We start from the raw sequence: 22,698 nt of genomic DNA, 5'->3' as shown, positions 1-22,698 counted from the left end.
TCCGTAGCCAAATGGCAAAAAACGGAACCCTTATAGATTCGTCATGTCTGTCTGTCTGTCTGTCCGTCTGTCCGTGTATGTCACAGTCACTTTTCTCCGAAACTATAAGAACTATACTGTTGAAACTTGGTAAGTAGATGTATTCTGTGAACCGCATTAAGATTTTCACACAAAAATAGAAAAAAAAACAATACATTTTTGGGGTTCCCTATACTTAGAACAGTTGCCTATTGTCCGACTGCCGTCGTTGGTGGTCGTGTCCACTGCGCACTTATTTATTTATTCATAACAATAAAATTGTAACAGTGTCAAATCAGTGTCAGCACTTTTCTTATAAACTGTGAATATACGCGGAGTTATACAAACTGTGTAATGGATACAATTTCACAACGTTGCGATGACTGGTAGAGACGCATTTAATAGAAGTTCACGAACTCTGCGAAGCCCTCCTCCAGAAAGAAGACCGGCTATGGAAACTGCCCAAGGAACCCCGGTAGCCGTAGCACCAGCCGAAGGACCCGAAATTGTATCAACTACCGAAATCCAGAATTGGATATCCGAAATTGAAAGGCGCCTTAATGAAATTTGCACCATTTCAAATGAGGGCAAGTTAAATTCAGACCAAAAAATTAGAATAAACACGCTTAGTAAAAGCGTTTTGGGCGGAATCTCTCAAATGGCTGTTCAGTATCAAGCGGTCAAACAGAATTTCTTACTTTGCCAAGCTCAAGTGAATACCCTGTCCCAGCAAAAAAACATTAGCACCCAACTTCATGAAATCAAGCAGCACCTGGAAGCTAAAACAACAACAGAAGCAAAACAATCCTTCGCCGACATGGTCAGGACCGGGAAAAGTTCAGCTGTGGTGCCCACCAATACTAGCAGCATCGCAATTTACCCTGCAGATAAAGAAAAATCTAGTGAGGATACCAAACACCTGATCCAAAACTTAATCAAGCCAGAGGCCCTAAAACTTCACGTTCGCGGTATGAGGAAGACAAAGAATGGTGGTATCATAATCAGCACTGATAGAAAGGATGACCTCGAAAAGCTTAAAGCATCTCAGCAGCTTCAGCAATCGGGACTTAAAGTGGAAGACACGACCAAAAGGAGACCGAAGATAATCATACTAGGAGTCCCGACAAATATGACCGAAAAAGAGGTATTCGATTGTATTTTCGAACAAAACGTTGTGGACCTTCAACCGAGTCTCTCCAGGGACATATTTATGAGCTCAGTGAAACTTAGTCATAAATCAGGAAAAAAGGACTTATCCACCTGCAACTACATTCTAGAATGCACAGCCGAAATACGACGAATGCTTATACAACAACAACGCGTTTTTATTAATTGGACATCTTGCCCAGTACGAGACTTTACTCTCTTGACCAGGTGTTATTTTTGCCATTTATACGGCCATTCGGCTAAATATTGCAGAGATACAGCACCTACGTGTGGACATTGTGGGTCATCAGGACACAGTATAAAAGAGTGCACAAAACAAGGCGATCCTCCCAAATGCGCTACATGTCAACGCTTTAAGAAGCCGTGCAATCATAAAACCGGAGACGAGCAGTGTCCAGCGATGAAATTTGCGCAAATCAGATATTTAAATTCCATAGACTATGAAGGCGACTAGAGCGCCGCGATTAAACGCCATTTGCTGCACTTATCAACAAAGGTAGATAACGCAAACAACGTCTTACTTGATGAGCTACATTGAATTTAAAATTAGGATAGACTTATTTGTACAAATTGTATAGTTATGTCATGACTTAACATTTTTAATAGTAGAACATAGTCACTTAATTTATTGTTATTATAAATAATATTTTTGTTAACTTAAGCATTTCCCCACTTACTCATTGACCTACAAAATTTGCATACCTAAGATACAAGTAAATGTTTACTTAGTTTAGGTATGTTTATTAAATTATATTTAGCAATTGAAAATAAAATTATAGTTGGTATTTTAGTTCTAACTTTATTAAAGTGTATTAGAAAATAATATGTATGAATGTCCTATTACTTAAGTATATATTGCATAATTACCATTGTAAAAATCAAACTAGCATAAGTTTTATTGAATAAATATTATCCTATCTTATCTTATCTTAGTTAGAACTGAAACTCAAAAAAATTTTTTTCATCAAACCTATACGTGTGGGGTATCTATGGATAGGTCTTCAAAAATGATATTGAGGTTTCTAATATCATTTTTTTCTAAACTGAATAGTTTGCGCGAGAGACACTTCCAAAGTGGTAAAATGTGTCCCCCCCCCCCCCCCTGTAACTTCTAAAATAACAGAATGATAAAACTAAAAAAAATATATGATGTACATTACCGTGTAAACTTCCAACGAAAATTGGTTTGAACGAGATCTAGTAAGTAGTTTTTTTTTAATACGTCATAAATCGCCTAAATACGGAACCCTTCATGGGCGAGTCCGACTCGCACTTGGCCGCTTTTTTTTAACACGGTTGATGAAGAAGCTTTACACAGATTATTATGTATTTCGATTATATGTATGATGTCTATATGGCTATTAATTAAACACAATCTAAAGCCCAAATCAAAGGATTCTTCTTGATTGTGGTGTGTGATTTGTGTGATCCATAGAATTAAAAAAATGTATATTTGAACAGGTTGGATTACGTTTACAATTCATCTCGAAAGTTTTCTCGTCTAGTTATATTTACGCTTGATATTTCAGATATGAGTCAGTAAAAAGTTTTCTCATTCATAATTTAATTTTGGAGCGTACAAAATTGCTCATCTACATCTGTTGGGCTTCTTTAGCAGAGTTACTTTAGTTAGAGGTCGTAAAGCACGTCTCAGTAATTTCATTTAGAACATTTCTATGCTAAGTGCCAAACTGAGCTGTGCCTCAAATCTCGCAATTTATATACCTAAAATCATCGCTCAATGCTAGTAAGCTACATTTTGATATATGTATTTATCAGATAAGTTTGTTATCAATGCATTTTTAGTTTTACATGGTCGCCGCGACCGGGCGTGTTATCTTAATTCTGAACTGGATTGTTATTGTTATCGGTGCCTGCATGATGATGACGTTAGGTCCAAATTTTGCCGTATATGTAAATATATGTACCTACTGTACGTGAAGAATAATATTTTGCTCCACAAATTTTATTTTATGTTATTCTTCTTATTATCTACATATTAACTTATTTTATCGGATCTATCCCCCTCAGTTGCCACCAAGTTGTTACCAGGGGTAACAACGGATTTTTTGTCAGTTGTTACCACAAACCGATTTATGAAGAATTTTCATTTTCATTATGTACTTTATTTGTTTGTTTGTATAATTAATTTAATTTTTAATTAATAACCATTCGTAGTTAAGTATAAACGTTAAATTCTCCTTAACTATTATACATAGTCTTAAACTTGTAATACCAGTAAAATTGATTAAATATTTTTGTTTAGCATTACAGCAGTTTAATGAAAAATATTAGTTGACATAAGTATAAACACTCCATATTTATCTAGGTATTTTTATAGTATCAAAACACTAACAAATTTTTTGTGGTAACCACTGAGAAAAATAAATCCTACTAGTTACCACGCAAGGGAGTTGGTTGGTAACTACTGGGAAAAAACTTTTTAATTGTTTGAACTAAAAGTTACTCTTTTATAATTCTTGACGATTTTATAATTTATTTATTATACTAAGTATGTATATGTCCTCTGGGATATATTGATCCGGCACGTTGATTTACTTGCAAGCCCCCGGCTTAGATCATCCCTAGTATAGTTGACGAAATATAATTTGCAATTTTACACCGATTCGCGATATAATTTATGCTAGAGATCGGAGCTAATGATATTTCGTCAACTACTTATAATTTAAATTGTTCGTTTGTCGTCTAATAAAACGGTAGTTTTATCAAAGGTATTTTTTCCAGCACGTAATGCTTATCTCATACATTTTGTTGCAGGGCTTAACCTAGAGAGTGGGTTCATGTCGCCCATGTCTCCGCCGGAGATGAAGCCCGACACGGCCATGCTGGACGGGCTCCGGGACGACGCCACCTCGCCCCCCACCTTCAAGAACTACCCCCCCAACCACCCGCTCAGCGGCTCCAAGCACCTGTGCTCGATATGCGGCGATAGGGCGTCGGGGAAACACTACGGAGTATACAGGTGAGATAGCTCGGATCCCTTTGTTTGACATAATTATTGAATGTCATATATAATGTAATAATTTTCTAAGGTTATTCTTAGATAGGTTCGGTTCGGTTTGTTTTATGGCAATCTTAAGAGTTTCAGAGAAAAACCAAATTATGACTAACGAAAATGCGGACAAACAATACATTATGAATTATGACTTAAAACTTTATGGGAAACAATAGAGACCCGAGATAGATGAGTCGTAATCGTTCTGGCGTCTTTCTTCTGGACAATATATAGCTAACATTTTGGCTACACATTCCCAATGCTTCCAGCAAAGCTACAGTGTTTAAGAAGTAAAAGGTTTGAACACTTTAATAAGTGTCGAGCGAGGAGAATAAGGTTTGAAGTCCATTTATTTTATCATGTCCACAGGAAAGGCACATAACGCTAAGAGCGGTTTCGCACTACGTCTGATCCGAATCAGATCCGAACACGTGAAAATATGGGTCTAGAAAACTCGGACCGAATTCGGATATTCGCTTACGCACTAGTCCTATCCGAACCCGTGAAAATATGGGTCTAACTCGGACCGAATTCGGATATTCGCTTACGCACTAGTCCTATCCGAACCTGTGAAAAAATATGTCTAACTCGGACCGAATTCGGATATTCGCTTGCGCACTAGTCCTATCCGCATACCCCGCCCGTCCCGCTGCCCCTCTGCTCGTACGCAGCTCGGCTTTAACTCGGTGATATTCCTCAGTGATAGCAAGTGATAGTGCGCAGACTTATCACGCTATGGAATATACCAGAGCAAAGAATATTCTTTGGTTCATGTTCCAGCTAGATTTACTACTTTGTTTTATAACTGTTGCAAATTCTAGGTACTTACATCAAACTAAACTGCTAGGTAGCTTTCGTTTTATCTCTCGGGAACCGTTCACATTTCTGTGATAAAAATATAACGCATTGTACTCGCCCAAGTTACATCCCTCGGGTATGCGTACTGATGTGCCTAAGGAAACTTTCCAAAATTACGAAATGTTTCGGAAATTTAACGTAGGAAAAATACGGAAAATTTCTTACATTTTTGTATGAGAATTGAAACTTACCAATTTTAAATTTAAATTTCCCATATTTCCTAGTGAAAGTTTCATGAAATTTCTGAGAATTTTATGGAAACTTTCCGCAACTTGCACATCTGTAGGTATGCGCATATTTCCGGAATAAAAACTACAATGGTGCTCTGTGGCCTATACAATATACGTATGCAACAAAACTATGTCGGATACCTAATACACATTTAATTTCGAACCATGATGTAATGGTAAAAATGTTGCATAGATATTATGCAAGAATTCGCCAAAATTAAATTATGGAAATACCGAGTCTGACCGGACTTGGTCTTGATATTTTAATACCATATAAAATATAGCTAAACGTGTAATCATGTTGTTTTAATTTTATTTTATGCGCATAGTTTTTCATTATGGCATCATCGTTACATACTGACGCACTTTACAAATTGATCGTCGGTCGGTCGAAGGGTCTACCCTATCTCATTGCAACAAGGTTTATTTAGGGTGCAGTTATCTGTGTCGTTGGTAAATGTTTGTGGAATTGCCAATATTGAGATGAGTAATGGCGCCTTGTTTGGTGGGATTCTTCCATTGTGATGAGACATTGCTTTTGAAAACGGACCTGTACCTATCTCTAATGCAGTGGCTTCCAACCTTTCTATGACAAAGATTATTTCAATGATTGAGTTCTCAAGAGTGATCGCTTCGCAAATAAGTCAGTGGATTAGTATGGCTAAAGTAAAGTAAAAAAATACTTAGAGATAGGTATGGCGTGATCTCCTTGCGGAACTTCTTATATGAACTCTCCCAATAGATTACATTAATTTAATTTTACAAATTAATTCCTCACTCTTCCGTTAAGTTCCGAAGCTATACACTGCGTGGAACGTCATGTTCATGTTTTATAAAAGTTGTTATAAACTTATAAAACCGACTTCAAAAACTATGCGTTACCAACTGATATGTTTGAAGTCGGTGCCAAGCCAAGTAATAACATTACCAGTCAAAAATGGGATTTATAGCCATAAAGCTGATTATTTTTGACTGGTATTGTTACTACTTGGCTTGGCACCGACTTCAAACATATCAGTTGGTAACGCATAGACTTCAAAAGGATAATATTTTATTTCATCCTTTTTGAAGTCGGTTTTTTTTTTTTGTAAAAAGTTTTTATTTTTCCATTTTTAGTTTTAACGCATTGTTAAGAGCGCGACACATGAATGAAAAAAAAATCGGACTACTCTGTAAAAAGTTATGCGTGGTCATACGTTACAATCAATCATCCCCTATTTTCCTACCCTTAGGTTGGTTTTCTTTTCCCAAATTTATATGGGACCAACTTCGGGGTACATATACCCTTTCCAATAAAAAAATAATTATCAAAATCGAACTACTCTGTAAAAAATTATGCGTGATCATACATAAAAAAAATATATATACGCGTCGACTTGAGAACTTCCTCCGTTTTTTTCGTCGGTTAATAACTCGATTTTAAGAAAAAGGCTTAGCAATCGAATTATCGTCACAGGTCTGGGTGGCAAAACGAAAAGGACGGATTTAAACTTTCACAATTTTTCCTTTCCTCATTATTATTCAGAACGACGGGACTTAATCGTGTTTAGTTAAAAGTCATTAGCAGCTAGACAAAATATTACATAGGAGTAAACGCCACGCTGTCGTCTTATTAAAACGCAGTCGAGCGAACGACATAGGTGGGCCATTTGGCAGTTTTGGCACATACCTCCACTTCTCGCTTTCCTACGGAAAACGCTCGTTACGTTCGGCTCGTAAACAAACACGATATGCACTCACTCACTAATCACTATGTTTTTTCTTTGCCAACATACATAATGTCACTTTTGTTCTTGACAGCTAAAATTAAAAACTTCCTAATCCTTAGGAGGAATCCTTAAAAAGGCGTGTAAATGTAATATTGCTTGATGAGGAAAGTTTGATGTAAAAAGGTTGGGAAACCCTAGACTAGATAAATAGGTTTTTTTCCATTGCTAATTTCCATTCTCCTTGGTTGTGCCTATTTTTAGTTATTCTGGGACCCATGTAGGTACCTATGTCCAAATTTTATCAAGATCTGTGAGAAGATTAGGATGTCATTGAATTACAAGTACACGTGAAGAATAATTTTAAATATCTGATTTTAGCTTGAATAAGTATCGTATTTACAACGCGACTTACAAAACATGTTTATCTCGGAATGAAGCAATTCCAATTCAAATGCGCATTCTCTATCTATAATAATAGTCATTGAAATTGCCACTGAACTTATTATAGTTGAGGTGTATTGGTCTGAAAGCTTTTTACCCACAATCAACATTAGATGGTAACTCATAAGACTTGTGTATATTTTCTGCAGAACGCTATGTATAGCACCGTCTAGACTAGACACCACAAACAGCTGTGTACATGTACATTCGTTGTCAAAAATATACAGTTTTCGTTTTATTACAATGGAATAAGGTGCAACGATGTGAACATATATTTTGAGCTCGACTGTACATAAATAATATTACAAGTCTGGCGTATAAAATGATAATGGGTTATGGTTGGTTATGGCATGCGCAAAATTAAAGATTTTACACCTTGTTATTGTTCTTGTAACGCTTTAATCGGATTGTGAGGGGCTCCGAGCCGATACGCGTATTCAATACGTTTGTTTCCAACTTATACTTTATAGATTATAGAATCTGAACTTATACATTATTAAAGCAATTTACAATTCTATCGACCGGCGGCCGCCTGTAATTCCATGCATGAGACATTTTCTTTTCACCTTGAGATTTTTTTATGTCGACATTCATGCTGCCCGCAGTTAAGTTTTGATGGAAATGTATTTTGAATTCGCATTTTAAAGATTCGCTCAATAAATAATCAAACGACCCTTTTAAAGCAATACTTCTCTTTCATCGTAAAAGTAGTCGTAAAAAATCTGACTATAGCACTGTTAGAGCAACAATAAAGTGAGTTTTACAATTACTGCATTAATCTTAGTGCAGCCGATTTAATCCATTAAAGTGCTTGTAATTTGCAATTAAACAAGTAGTTGTAGGTAGGTAATAGTAAACTTTAAATTGTCTCGTTCATAAAACTTAAACTCGCATCTCTCTTAAAGCAAAAGGATATAAATTTATACCTTTTTTTATTTAAAACTAAGGCTATAAATACATTCTTACACCATCAGTGAAAAAGCCGCAATGAATCGAAAATTAAAAATAAATATGAGTTATAATCAAACTACATACCTATATTCCAAAATTAATTAAAGTATTTTATGTTACAGTTTTTAACTTACACATTGTGTCAATAGATAGATAGAATACTCTTTATTGGCACACCTCAGTAAAAAGATACAAATGAAAGAAACAATTGATTAAATGTAGAGGCAGACAATAGGCGGTCTTATCGTTAAAGAGCGATCTCTTCCAGACAACCTTTGGGTAGCGGAAACAGGAATAATCGAAAAGATAGGTGATGCAAAAGCATTATGGAGCCTAAGTTTACACACATAATCACATTGAATAAACATACACATATACGAAATACAAATAGACACACATAAACATACATATAAATATATATAAAATAGACCAATATTGAAATAAATAAATGTGGTTTTATTGTAGTTTTTTTTATCTAGATCTTTAGTTCATTGGCATTGGCATTGAAATTTGCCCTTTGGGAAAATCAAATTATCTGAGAGAAAGTAACAATAGAAAAGATTCCTTTTACGCCGCTGTACCTTTTAATATCCAACAATACTAATACAAGCACAATAGCAATATTTAGGAATATTGCCGCCTAAATGGAATTTACCTAATATTATCCGCCAATTTCAGTGGAACCAAAGTAATTTCACCCGATATTTAAAATTATAATTCATTATAAATTTATTCTCCAATGCTGACATGAAGCGATCAAATGTTTCAATGAAAATATTTAAGTAATAATTTAGATATGTTTGTCAGACAACTGCCTACTATTTAGAAGTATCTAAGCGAGCGAATGGTTCAAAATATGTATACGCTGATTACTGTTCTTTGCTACTGGACACCTACATAATAATATAATACGACTTCACTTTCACGATACGAAGATACTAAAATTGCATACCTACAATTTATTAATTTGTAGTCTAGTCTCAGTCTAGTGGTTTTACTAAGACACTACTTAAACTCTTGACTGTCATGCACCGAGATAAATACGTAGATAATAATTGACAGAGAAATGTGTAACATAACACAGTAAAATAATATTTAAAACTTTCGCGTTTTTAACACAAATTAACTCACATTTATAGACGGGTCTAACGCGAAATTTATTAAATTACCTTTATTTACCGACGTTTCGACACAGGTTTCACTGGTCGTGGTCGCGGCTAACTGATGTCCCAGCAAAATGTCAAAACAGAGAAACCTGTGTCGAAACGTCGGTAAATAAAGGTAATTGAATAAATTTCGCGTTAGACCCGTCTATAAATGTGAGTTAATAACACAGTAATATGTGTAAGTAGATCGTGGAAAAACAGCTAGAGTACGACTATACTCGTTTCGATTTCTTATTGACAAGGCGATATGCGACTGGGCCCCTTCTATATTCGTACATCTATTACCTTTAATAAATAACGATTGCAATCAACTTCGATATTGTCCGGAATTTGCCTACCGCTCTCCTATTGATTACATAGCACTACAACACAGATACGCCACTCACAATAACCCTAACCTTCCATTACTTATAAATTAAATATAATTTTATCGGGCAACTAAGGCCTATATCCTCCTGAGTCCCGCTTGTCATTATTGCAGTTTTGAATTTGGAACCTTCTTGATTTCCATTTTAATCAACAAAGAACAAAGAACATTTTTTTCTTGGGATAATGGTTACATACATTCCAGGGGTCTCCGCACTAGGCAATGCCTGTGTCGCGGCAAAATTCGATTTGATAGTTCCTTTATAATAAAGGCCTCAGGGACTCAGGAAGAGAAATACATTTCTAACAAAGCAACACCTGCAATAATAAAAATCTTAAAATTATTTCGACGACACAGTTTTCTGTTGCGTCGCATGTTCCGGTGTAGGATTCGGCAGATTCCCACGGAACCGCCGAAATCCCACACCCTTCGGCCAGAAGTTCGCGCTCGCGATGTTGGTTGAATACGTGAGCAGACGGCCCACCGGCCCAACGGGGACTGGGCCGTGTTTTTACGACAGTACGGAGGCATATCTAGTATAAAATACATATGTCTACTCGTAAACTTGTTCAATTGGCAGTGGCACACAAAACGCGTGTACGCTATTTTTATCACGACGCTTTTTTGCGAATAATACTATAATTATGTATTATCTATGACCTAATCCCGTATTAGCTGTTCATATATGTTTACGAATATAACGTGGGCGTCAGTCAAATATTGTATGTTAATATTTACTGGCCGTCTTATTTAATTTCGACAACTAATATGTGCTAAATAAATAGCTCAGACTAGTAGGTGGGTATAGTATTTAAAGAATAAAGAAATTTGAGTACCTATTACGTCCTCATAGAATAGAGTACATACTTATTATTATTTTCAACAAGCAGAAACGTCTGCGAACGATGTTATTATTATTTATTTTTCCACTTTTAAATTTATTCTATAAGCTTAAGAGTACATACTTATCTACATTATCATTTAGGTAGGTATCAAGCAAGAAGTCTACGTACTCTATATGCATATTGCATGCATACTGCTCGCCTGCATTTTGTGATCGAATCCAAGTCATGGCATCCAATATCAGGATCTTGGTCCGGTACTACTACATATTTAATTTAGTAGTGCATACATATAGTAGGTACTCGATTAATTCGTCCGACCAAAAACTTATTTATTTTTAAATATTGGTTAAATAATATTTTTTTAATTAGGCTGCGTTAATTACATCGTAAAGTGTACTTTGTAGAGAGTTAATGGCCATACTTATTTTTGAGTAAGCGAAAAATTCACGACTGTGTTCAATTCAGTCCAATAATTAAGTATATTATATTTATTTTAAACCAAATAAATAACGGCAACGGCTCTTACGAGGGTGGACATATCGCGCTATCTCAATAACATGGTGTAGGTAAGAGTTGTCATTTAAATTCTCCGAAGTGAAAGTTTTTCTTGATAATCATCAACGTTCTTGCAAAACCCGCGTAATGTCCAAGGCTGTAATGAAATCCAGTCCGAGATGGTCGCGTCTGGGCAAATTACGTGTTGCAAAAAAGACCCGCGGTTCGGGCTGAATGCTAACGATGAGTTTTCCTCGTGCTCAATTAATCGAATCAATTTCACACGATTCCCCATTATTACTTCTATTAATATACTCAATTCGCAGTACGCACGGCACCATTAATTGTTTTCGTTTTGCATTGTTGCCCATTTCGTTGTTTCTCTTCGACTCGTTTATCTTTTTATTTTAACCAATACCGGATAGGATGGGTTTTTACGAAGCGCTCGACGAGATTACGTGACGACTGCAGCGTACGCAATCAGTCCCAACCCTTCTCAACCCGAAGATGATTTAATTATTTTAAGGTACCGTTCATTTGCACAAATATGATGTTTTTTTTTCCATATTATGAGGCCACACGCGCTGTTGGCACGGTGGTTGACCGGTGTGTGTTGAGGCACGCAACCACGCATCGTATAAAAACAAACTACATAGCATTGTGACGGCGGTAATTAATCTTTTAGATATATTGTACGTACTGATGATACTGTTATATCGTCGGGTGGTTAGCTATTCACTGTGCACTGGGTTCGCCCACATCCCATGGCTTATGGATAAGTAGGCACGCAATTTGGACCACAGTCGCTTCCCTAACTGGACTCGCGTTGCTTTTGATTCGGATTTCCTGATTAAGTATTCCTTGGTTCCAGTTGCGAAGGATGCAAAGGCTTCTTCAAGCGGACCGTACGCAAAGACCTCTCGTACGCGTGCCGCGAGGAACGCAACTGCATCATCGACAAGCGGCAGCGGAACCGGTGCCAGTACTGTCGCTACCAGAAGTGCCTGGCGTGCGGCATGAAGCGCGAGGCCGTGCAGGAGGAGCGACAGCGCGCCGCGCGCGGCGCCGAGGATGCGCACCCGAGCAGCTCGGTGCAGGTAAGCGATGTACGTGCCCTCATCTATATCACAGTATAATAAAGAGTACTAGCATACAGTATGGACGCTCCCTGCCTCCCGTTGAAAGTGCCGCCCACCCGCTGAGACCCGCTCTCGGTTACCTCACAGTTACCCTACAATGTCTTATCTCACTCACACAAGCATGGTACGCGTTCACCTACACGAGCTTAGGCTGTGTGCGTAAGAACGCGTTTGTTTCATACATTTGATCGCCAGTGTCCGAGGACTCCGAGGTGTGTCTATATCACACACTCATTTCCATAATCTTACTTGTTACTTTCTTAGCGACTACTGACAAGTAAGGCGGTCTTTACAATGACGCCACATCCTGTGGCGGATAAACGCCCGAAAATCAAAATTACCTGCAATAGGTATTGAACTTTAAATCAAAGATTAAATATGTTTGTTCGCCGCTTTATCAGTTGCAAGTATGCTATGCATAAGCCTCCCTCAGGGATCTCCACATCATACACACACATCAGGGATAACACTGCTCAGCGCTGCTCTCCTCCAACAGTTTTCTTGCGATCTTATATAATTAGACCATCAGTCTACTTTATTGAGCGCCTTACGTAATATCCTCTCTCAATGTCAGTTCTATTTAGTTACATAGGTACTCTACGTAGTGTTCTTGTTCCGACAAATTATAAAATGTATGTACATATATACAGACTAAAATTCGAATATATTTTTCTAAAATAAACTTTTAACGTTATTAATATACTCTGATCTGATAAGCTTGTTTCGGTACGAGTGGCTTGTTTAACGAAGCTAAACTCGAATTTATATTATTTCGTAAAGGGCATTGAGGCGTTATCTGCCTAAGGCGCTTGGCGGGTGCCGGCCCTAACAAAATAAAAATATAGTTTCAGTGTTGCTTTTCGCCTAAAAAAACGGCTTAAGCTTACTAAAAGTAAACTTTTTATTGTGTCATCAACTGATCAACTTTAGGTATGCTTAAAACGAGAAAACTTCTTACCTGTAATAAGTAATGAGACATTAACGAAAGCATTATGCGATGAAAACAGCGCCCCGAGACGTGTAGACGTCAGGGATTTAAAAAAAATCTAATTTCTTGTCCCGTACCATATTTTACGTACATGTCATATTTCTAATTTTACATGCGCTACAAAGTTTTTAAAATATCATTATGCAGATCTCAAACATAAAATCTTGCCTGGCTGCATAGCTCTTTAATTTTAATTTTAGTAAGTACAATGCGGTAGAATAATTAATTAAGTGACCTACTTACCCGCAACCTGGATCTATTATGTGTTTCGAGTGACAAAATGATTACAAGTATTTATTGAGTAGATGAGTAGAGAAAAAGGAAACTAATATAAAAATCAGTCCCAGTACGAGTTTATTTCAAAGAACACTTTTATATTACCAGTCTAAATTGTACTTTTTGTAACTCCCTGTCACAGCACATTATTTTGACTTCGTCCTGTAACTCATTAGTCGCGTTGACTATCTAGTCTAGACAGACATTAAAAGAAAATATCTTGTCATAAATTCGTCTTTGGCAGCATTTTACAGATACTATATTTAGACCCAGACTTTTCAGACAGATATTGTATTTAAATATTATATTTTATATTTTACTCAACCCGTTGTTGGCGAAATAAAATTCAATTAAGTTTGTATGTTTAAATAGTTCTCAAAGCAATTACACACTCGTAAAAATGCGAGTAAATATATTTCTCGTGTAGGTATGTGCAATATAACTTTATCGTTCGCTTAGAGTTGGGAGTACCTTATAATCCAACAATATGTGCACACGTTTTATAACTTACGCCAAGGGAATAAAATATTAAATTGGTTTGCCTATTGTTAGACGAGACTGTAGTGACACTCACATATGATAAAATAAAATCAAAATAGCAGTATTGGGATAATTTTGTCAGCGATGACTAAAAGGTTTTGGTTCACAGGCATAAATTGTATCAATAAATAAATATTATAAAACCCAGTGCCTTCAGTGTCAGCGCTTGTGTTTTGCGTAGGAATAACTTCGGTTACCTACGTATTAGCAAAATAATTTAAATCGGCTAATAAATAAAATATAAACTATAATTGAATTAACATTCGCCTAATAAAATGACTGGCAAAAAGTTTACTTAATTAGTAGGATTTTACCTTTACATGATACATTATTGTGTTAACTTTGCGCCTAGTAATACTGCTACGTCTGCTACTTACTCGTAGCAAACTATGACTGAACGGGGGCCTATGCAAGCCAATCATGACAATCGGCAATAGGTAACGCCAATCGAAACGAAATAATGTGCGGAAATAGTCACGTGACTTTTCGTAGCATGTCATACCGATAGAAATAGTACATTATTGTCGAGGTTCGGAAGTAGCTACTTGCAGGCTGAGGATTCGTTTTAAACGGACGACCTTGGGAGTCCGTTTAATTGAATCCGAAGCCAGCAAGTAGCCTTCCAGCCGAGTCATATATAGTGCTTTTCTCAAAAATGGTGCAAGAAATAGAAATATTTTACAGAAGCAACGTTCTAATTTTCACAGAAAAAAATACAACCATTAAAAAAATTTGCTAGCCGCCTTTAAAAAAAAAAAGTGTATTTTTCTGCTGAAAATACGCCAACCTATTTGAGACACCTAAATAGTCGCGGTACCAACATTAAGCCTGTAACAGATTATCGCACCGCACCGCGACCTTGGAGCGTCGCATCCATAAGTGAGAGCGAGAAAGAGATATCTGTTTCTCGCTCTCACTTATGGGTGCGACGCTCCAAGGTCGCGGTGCGGTGCGATAGTCTGTTATAGGCTTTATAATAATAAGTGCTGATCATCTGTTTGGCTGTTTAAGGGACCTATGCCTTCATTTGATATGGCCATTTAAAGTTTTAAAAAGTTTGGAACTCGTTAAATAATGGAATTTGTATGCGACATTGCAGTCCCGAAATCGAGACTGCAATGTTTTTAACTTTTTAATTTTTTGAATGACCATAAACTACGCACTTCGCGACCTATTTTTTAACCGGCAACGTCGACTTTGCCGTCCATTTTTGAGAAAAATATATTTTTTCGTTTGGCGTTTGTGGATGTACGTTTGTCAGGTGCGATGTACGTGTCGGTTGTCTCGGGGCGTAGCCAATAGGCTAGGCCCCCAGTTGTCGCATGTTTTAGTTTATTCTCCAAATATTAATCCGCATACACACTTTCAACATTGGTTTCTAGTCGGTAATTTCCAGTACGTCGCTTTGATACATTTGATATTGATAATAAATCGAATACATAAATGTAACAGTAATTTATAATTGATCAAAAATCGAAATGTAAAAAAAATGAATTATGAGAGAAGGTAGGTATTTCCCTTTCGGCATTCTAATGTTATTGTTAACATTCGTAATAATAATAATTAAAGATAACAAACAGAAACCCCGTTTTTCTAGTGTAACGTATTTGCTTCTCATATAATGTACGTTGTGCAGGAGCTGTCCATCGAGCGGTTGCTGGAGATGGAGTCCCTGGTGGCGGACCCCAGCGAGGAGTACCAGTTCCTGCGCGTCGGCTCCGACACCAACGTGCCGCCGCGGTACCGCGTGCCCGTCTCCAGTCTCTGTCAGATAGGTAACGTGTTTACAATCTGCAAGGTTGAAACTGGACGCTGCCACTCGAGCGTCCAGTCACCCTTTGCGAAATTATGTCAATCGCCGTACATTGTGAGTAGTTAAAACTACTTAAACTTGCGTTCCGTAACCCTCGGGTTAGTATTCCAATGTTAAGTTAGGGGACTTTTTAGGGTTCCTTACCTTAAAAAGAAAAAACCGAACCCTTATAGGATCACTCGTGCGTCTATCTGTCCGACCATTCCTCCCCCTTTATCTGAGTGCATGTGTGTGCTCTATAGGAACAGATCGAAAACCAGTACTTGCAACACAACACTTTTTGCACTTTATTAACTTTATGCCAAAAAAATTACAATAAATTACTCAAAACTCAAACACATTCCGAAATTGGAAACTTACTCATTCAATATTGTTATGAAAATATATGAAGACTTTTGTATCGTATTTTAGTCGTTCTTACAAAAATTCATTCTGTTGAAATGAAACATCGTTAATACATATAAATTGGTAAAATAATACAATTTACGAGATTAATGCTAATTTGCATTTAGACATCTTGAAACAAATTGATTTCTTCATTTTCAATAGATTAATAGAAAATAGCGGCGTATCTGCTTCATAACGAAAACCACCTTATATCTATTACAATACGTATAAGATCAGTTTAATTTAGAATTGTCAATTGACTATCATTACAGTAATCTGGCACGCTAATGGGAGGCAATTTAATATCGATGGAGAATGCGAATTGATTTGTTTGTATATTTTATTTTACATCCATTAGATAACCTGCATTACTTTTGTGAGAATCCTTAGACCCATGATTAAATTAGTTAGACTTTTAGACTACCTTGTAGGTATTGCTTTCAAATAAGACATGCTAAGTTTAAAAATCTTCTTATTAATGCATTTACTTAATAAAGATATTAATAAGAAAGAAGAGTATGGAAATAATTGTAATGCAATTATTAAAAACATAGACTTGTAGGTACCACACATTTTAACTGAGTAGAGTAGCTTTATTCACCCGCTCATAAGTTTGTTCCTTCTAGCCTAGGTGTGTAGTGTTCCTACCTAATTTTGAATGCCTCTGTTCTGCAGTAAATATCTGCATCAATCCACCTGATTTCGATGTTCGATGATCTATCATAACAATTACGTTTTGACACCAACACGTTGTGGTTTGTAATTTTTTTGGTTATGGGCAATTTGGTAATGAAAACTAAACATCACAATGACATGCTATTGGCTAGTGTCACACGAAATGATTGGCCGTTACGTATTTGTGACATCGTAAATATTTATAAAGCGTGTCTGACAATACAACTTTATACAACGGAACGATAAAAAGTATGAGTGTTGACAAAAAAATTATATAAGTAGATCAATTCGATGGCGACAAAAGTTGCGTTATTTTTAAGGGATTTTTCCTCTTGCTTGCCAAGTCGCGGAGACAAAGTGGAATGTAGGTGTTTGTTATTCTGAATAATGTTTTAGTATGCTGAATATAGTTCGCTTTAGTTTTTAATGGCCCCGATGGGCAGATAGCATTCGCGACCTGTTAGGGAAAATGACTCTGTTTTGTTTAACTTAATCTTTGTAGGTAGGTACCTAAGTACCTATGCGTGCCTCCCATATCTGTTGTTATTCTTGTGATAATAACACTGGCAAGTATGTTAACGAGACGATGCTTCTGTTAAACTAATTATAATTATTATGGGTACTTGAGCACGGCGCAAATAAACCACACCGCCTGTACTGTATACCTTTTAGTAAACATTACATTACCCTCATTATAAAACAGGTCAAAAGTTGGTAAGAAATTAATGCCAAGGGCAACTCAGTAGCTACAGGACTGAATTCAAGACGTTTTGTGCGTATTTATAGGTATATGAGGTATATCATGTTTACTTTTTAAATTTGTCTTATTGGAAATCCAGTTTCAACTTTTTTACATCCTTTCCTTAGGTATACGATATTCCTTTGTAAGCACGCTTAATTTATTTATTATTTATTTATTTTTATTTAGAAATTTAATTCAGGCAACAAGGCCCATATTACAAATACCTTACAGACCATACATATGTATTTTATAAACGCACACGACACACGGGGTGTTGTGTTGTATTTTTTTATTATTTGTTTTTTAATGCACGAATAACAATAATTAGACTAAGATGATATTTAAATAAAATATTTTTTGACTTTGACACGGTCGCAGTAGAACGAATCCTTTGCCGCCGAAGTCGCGGACAGACGCAAGAAGAATACAAATTTTCTAGCCTTAGTACATCTGAAAGTTTATACTTTAGTGCAGTGTTATTCAAAGTGTGGGTCGCGTCGCGGCACTTGTCCAAGGGGGTCGCGAAGTTCAGCTTTGAAAGAAACTTATGGAAAGCATGGTTTTGATATCGACCATTGATGAAAACGTCAGCTCGCATAAATATGAAGTAGCAAATGGGATCAAAACTTTAAGGGCTTCTTTTGCTAGATGGGGATATTCAGCCAAAACGCATATGTAACTGAGTGAATGATAGAAAGGTGCGTTCCAAACACTGGTCTGTGGTTCCAAATTTGTTATAGGTATACTAGATACAAAAACGTAGACGCGGGGTTCGGAGGTCGCGAAAAAATTTTAGTGGTCATAAAGGGCCGTGACAGCATAAAGTTTGATAAACACTGCTTTAGTGTAAATAGGGTTGCCAGATCGAAAGCCGCTATTATCGGGAAAAAATATCCATTTTTCGGGATTTTGGGCCTTAAGTCGGGAAAAAACCTATTAAATTAATTGTATTAAAAACAACGATATTTTACATTATTGGCACTACGTCAGCTGCTCTGCCCACTCTCGCCACGCGCGCCCCGCGCGCGCGCTGACGGGCTCGACGCGGGTCGCTTGCTCGCTCGACAACATTTCGGAACTTGAAATTATTGTTTTATAACGTGAACGTGTTTTTCGGGACAATTTTCACTTCGTCGGGAATCGGGAACACATGCTAAAAATCGGGAGAATCCCGCCGAATCCCGACCATCTGGCAACCCTAAGTGTAAACTAAGTAAATATGTAGTAACGTTGAAGTTGTAAGTATAGACATAGAGAAAAAAATACATAGAGTGCTCACTCCATACATCAGTTTTAGTACCAAAAAGACTATTAGCATCTAGCATCGAGTAGCGGAACTATCAGTATTGCTACTTGACAATAGATGTCGCCACCGACCGGAAAGTCTTATGCTGTTGAGATAAGACTTTCCGGTCGGTGCTACATCTATTGTCAAGTAGCAGTACTGATAGTTCCGCTACTCGATGCTAGATGTAGACACTGAAATTAATAGTCTGAACTGATGTATGGAGTGAGCACTCTATGTATTTATTTCTCTATGGTATAGAGTACAAATTGCATTGCAGGCAACAAGCAGATAGCGGCGCTGGTGGTGTGGGCGCGCGACATCCCGCACTTCGGGCAGCTGGTGCTGGAGGACCAGGTGGCGCTGATCAAGGCCTCCTGGAACGAGCTGCTGCTCTTCTCCATCGCCTGGCGCTCCATGGAGGTACGGCTCAACCACACCGTTCATTGCCCTTACGTGAACCTTATTGCAATACAATAAGGTCTAGTATAGGTACTGGACAGTTGTGTGACTTGTGTTGCTCTTTGTGCAACCATCTATATACCGACGAATAGTCGCTTTGGAAGTGTCAAAAGTCGCATTGTTAAATCTTAGTGTAAGTTTGTATAGTATAAGTCTGTTTATTTAGTTCCGATCACAATGCTATCCTAAAACTATTGTCACACCTCCTAGTGGGAATTGTCTTAGGATGTAGGCTATATCTACCATTTTGTAATTCTACCTGTAAATATTATTGGCCTGTATCTGTTTTTTTCCCCAATAAAGAAAATAAAATAAAATAAAATAAAATAGGTATGCAATTAACATAATATCAAATTTATAATAATTGCTAAAAAACAGGTTTGCTCTTCGGCTATAAAACTATTTTAATTTGGATCACCGTTTAGCTCATAAAGCATCGTAACACCTATTACTCGTGAAATAAAATGAAATCGCACTAATCGCAGCCAAATTGCGGACGCAACTAGGATTAAATAATAATCAAAAACAGATGGTGCATGTCATGAACCTAGTATTAAACTGGATTGGGCATGAGTGGTGGTGATATCTGACAGAACGGGATAGTCTTATGTATCTTTCAGTAGGAGTAGCAGCGAAAGCGCTATTATTGTTTGTCCTTGTCACAGTCTCACATTTTTTTTTAAATTCCCCACCATAAATGAGTATGAATTATGGTGGGCAACAAATTAATTCGACCAATCATAGCATCGCATTGCGTATGGTTTGTCCCTCACGGAGGCACGCGTAGACCAAGTGCAATAATATAGTGCAAGTGAAGGTAGCATCCTATAGAAGTCTATAGGATGCTACCTTCTATGGTGCGCGTCGATTCATTTGTTCAACGCGCTGGGATTGGCTGAAATATCGTCGTGGGTCCCAAATGACATCTGCGAAGGTGTTATTATAATTATTAATAATAAAATGTTTGCAATAAAAGTAATACTTCTAAAATGATGTAGTGCACAATAACCATAAAACTCGGAAATTTTTAATAAGCACATGGCTCATTAAAAGGCAATGTGTCTTGCATTGGCGTAACTGCACCATTTTGTCTTCCTGTAGTAGATTAATTGAAAAAAAAAAATGTGCACAGTTAAGAACTATTGTTAGTTTTAATTTAATTGTGGTGCAAACATAAGGCAGCTTTAATTTAATTACATGTGTTGTGTTGGCGTAAGCAGTAAATGTATATGTATAAATAAATAGTTCGTATTCTCCTCTAGTTGATGTGGTGAATTTTTTTTTTCAATCGGTGTCAAAGTTTATTCCTTCACGCCCTCACCAACGATCAAGATTCCACATTTCAATTTTGGAATCTTTCGCTTGCTCTGGTATCAATATTAGTACAAGAGGTTAAAACAACAACCTTGCCTCTTCTCAAAATAACTTATAATATAGGGGTAACACAATTGAATTAATTAAAAAATTGTCAAATAAAGACTCGAGTAAAACCTAACTATAGCTGGTCAACCAAATCTTGTCAGTAAAAAAGTCGCGAAATTCAAATTTTCTATGGGTCGATATTCCTTCGCGCCTACATTTTTCAAATTTGCCGCCTTTTTCTACTGTCAAGGTCTGGTTGACCAAGTATATTTACATATTTATCGCAATTCACTCTTCACAATCCTATTCAGTTGTTTTTTTTATTATGGAGTTATCTTTAATTTATTGTAACAACATTTAGAACGTCAAGAAATGGTCAAACTAGCTTTAAATTTCGTTAATTGTGTTCGATTATTTTTGCTTTTGGTTTTATTAGAAATTATACAGGTAACACGTATTTTTTTTAAATTTTCATATTCATTTAAATGTATGAATCTTTGTAGTCTTTGGCTATAACATTGAAGATGTTAGTCATATTGTGTGACGTAAGTACGAGGGGCGTTCAAAATATTCTCGGTATTGATATCTTACGACCTCTTCTAAAATTTCTTTCGTTACTGGCCGCTAAGGTTTATTCATTGACATTAAAAAAAAGTATAATTCGAACCGAGATAGTCTTTTGTTTTTCTGCAATTGCTGAACAAACATGAACATCCTGTGCGAATTGACAATGTTAACTAAATTAGAACATCGATGCGTGATAAAATTCTTGACAAAACAGGGTAAAAATCAAAAAACCATAAAAGAGGAAATGGATTGTGTTTACCGTGAGTCTGCTCCTTCTTTATCTACCATTCAAAAGTGGTCAAGCGAGTTTAAACGCGGAAGGGAGAGTATTGAAGATGACCCTAGACCTGGCCGGCCTGTAGTAGCTACTTCACAAGAAAATATTGATAAAGTGGAAAAACTTATATTGGAAGATGGTCGAGTGAAGGTAAAATCTGTAGCACAAGTAACCAATCTCTCTATTGGTACCGTACATGATATTATACATGACCATCTTAATATGTCAAAAGTAAGTGCAAGATGGGTTCCGCGAATGCTGACTCGGCTTCAAAAAGACATGCGTGTAGCTTGTTGTTCCGATTTTATTGACCTGTGCGGTGAAAATCCTGATGAGGTGCTGCAAAGAATAGTTACTGGAGATGAAACCTGGGTTCATCATTATGACCCAGAGAGTAAACAAGAGTCCATGCAGTGGCACATTAAGGGTTCAGCTCATCCCAAGAAGTTGAAGGTCATCCCTTCAGCTGGCAAGGTCATGGCCACGATATTTTGGGATTGTGAAGGAGTATTACTAATCGATTATAAAGAAAAAGGTGTAAATATCACAGGACAGTACTACGCTAACATTCTACGTCAATTAAAGGATGTAATTAAAGAAAAGAGGCAAGGAAAGTTAACCAAAGGTATTCTGCTTCTGCATGACAACGCCCCCGTCCATACTGCTCATATTGCCAAGGCAGCTATTGTTGAACGTGGGTTTAAAACTGTTACTCACCCACCGTATAGTCCGGACTTAGCCCCCAGCGACTTCTTTTTGCTCCCCAATCTTAAAAAGGATCTGCGTGGAAATAAATTTTCTGACGATGAAGCATTGAAGGCGGCAGTGGAGGAGCATTTTTACACGAAAGATAAAAAATATTTTTACGAGGGATTAAAAAAAATAATTGATCGATCTTTTAAGTGTATGAACATAGGGGGGG

At 36.9% G+C, this 22,698-nt stretch overlaps 1 protein-coding gene across 6 annotated transcripts in view; it reads left to right on the top strand.

Annotated features, from left to right (window-relative positions):
* The window catches only part of LOC134648094 (protein ultraspiracle homolog), a 51,699-nt gene that overhangs the window by 25,035 nt on the left and 3,966 nt on the right, over positions 1-22,698 (top strand). For 5 of the 6 annotated variants that reach the window (XM_063502562.1, XM_063502559.1, XM_063502557.1 and 2 more), the window contains 4 exons: positions 3,964-4,168; positions 12,135-12,369; positions 15,843-15,981; positions 19,389-19,531. In XM_063502562.1, coding sequence (XP_063358632.1) covers positions 3,964-4,168; positions 12,135-12,369; positions 15,843-15,981; positions 19,389-19,531 — 722 coding nt within the window. The remainder of the gene's footprint in view (positions 1-3,963; positions 4,169-12,134; positions 12,370-15,842; positions 15,982-19,388; positions 19,532-22,698) is intronic. The other variant, XM_063502561.1, reaches the window with a different exon arrangement.

Source organism: Cydia amplana, chromosome 5 (genome assembly GCF_948474715.1).
Source record: "Cydia amplana chromosome 5, ilCydAmpl1.1, whole genome shotgun sequence".
Classification (NCBI taxonomy): domain Eukaryota; kingdom Metazoa; phylum Arthropoda; class Insecta; order Lepidoptera; family Tortricidae; genus Cydia; species Cydia amplana.
This window is presented reverse-complemented; position numbering and strand designations above follow the sequence as displayed.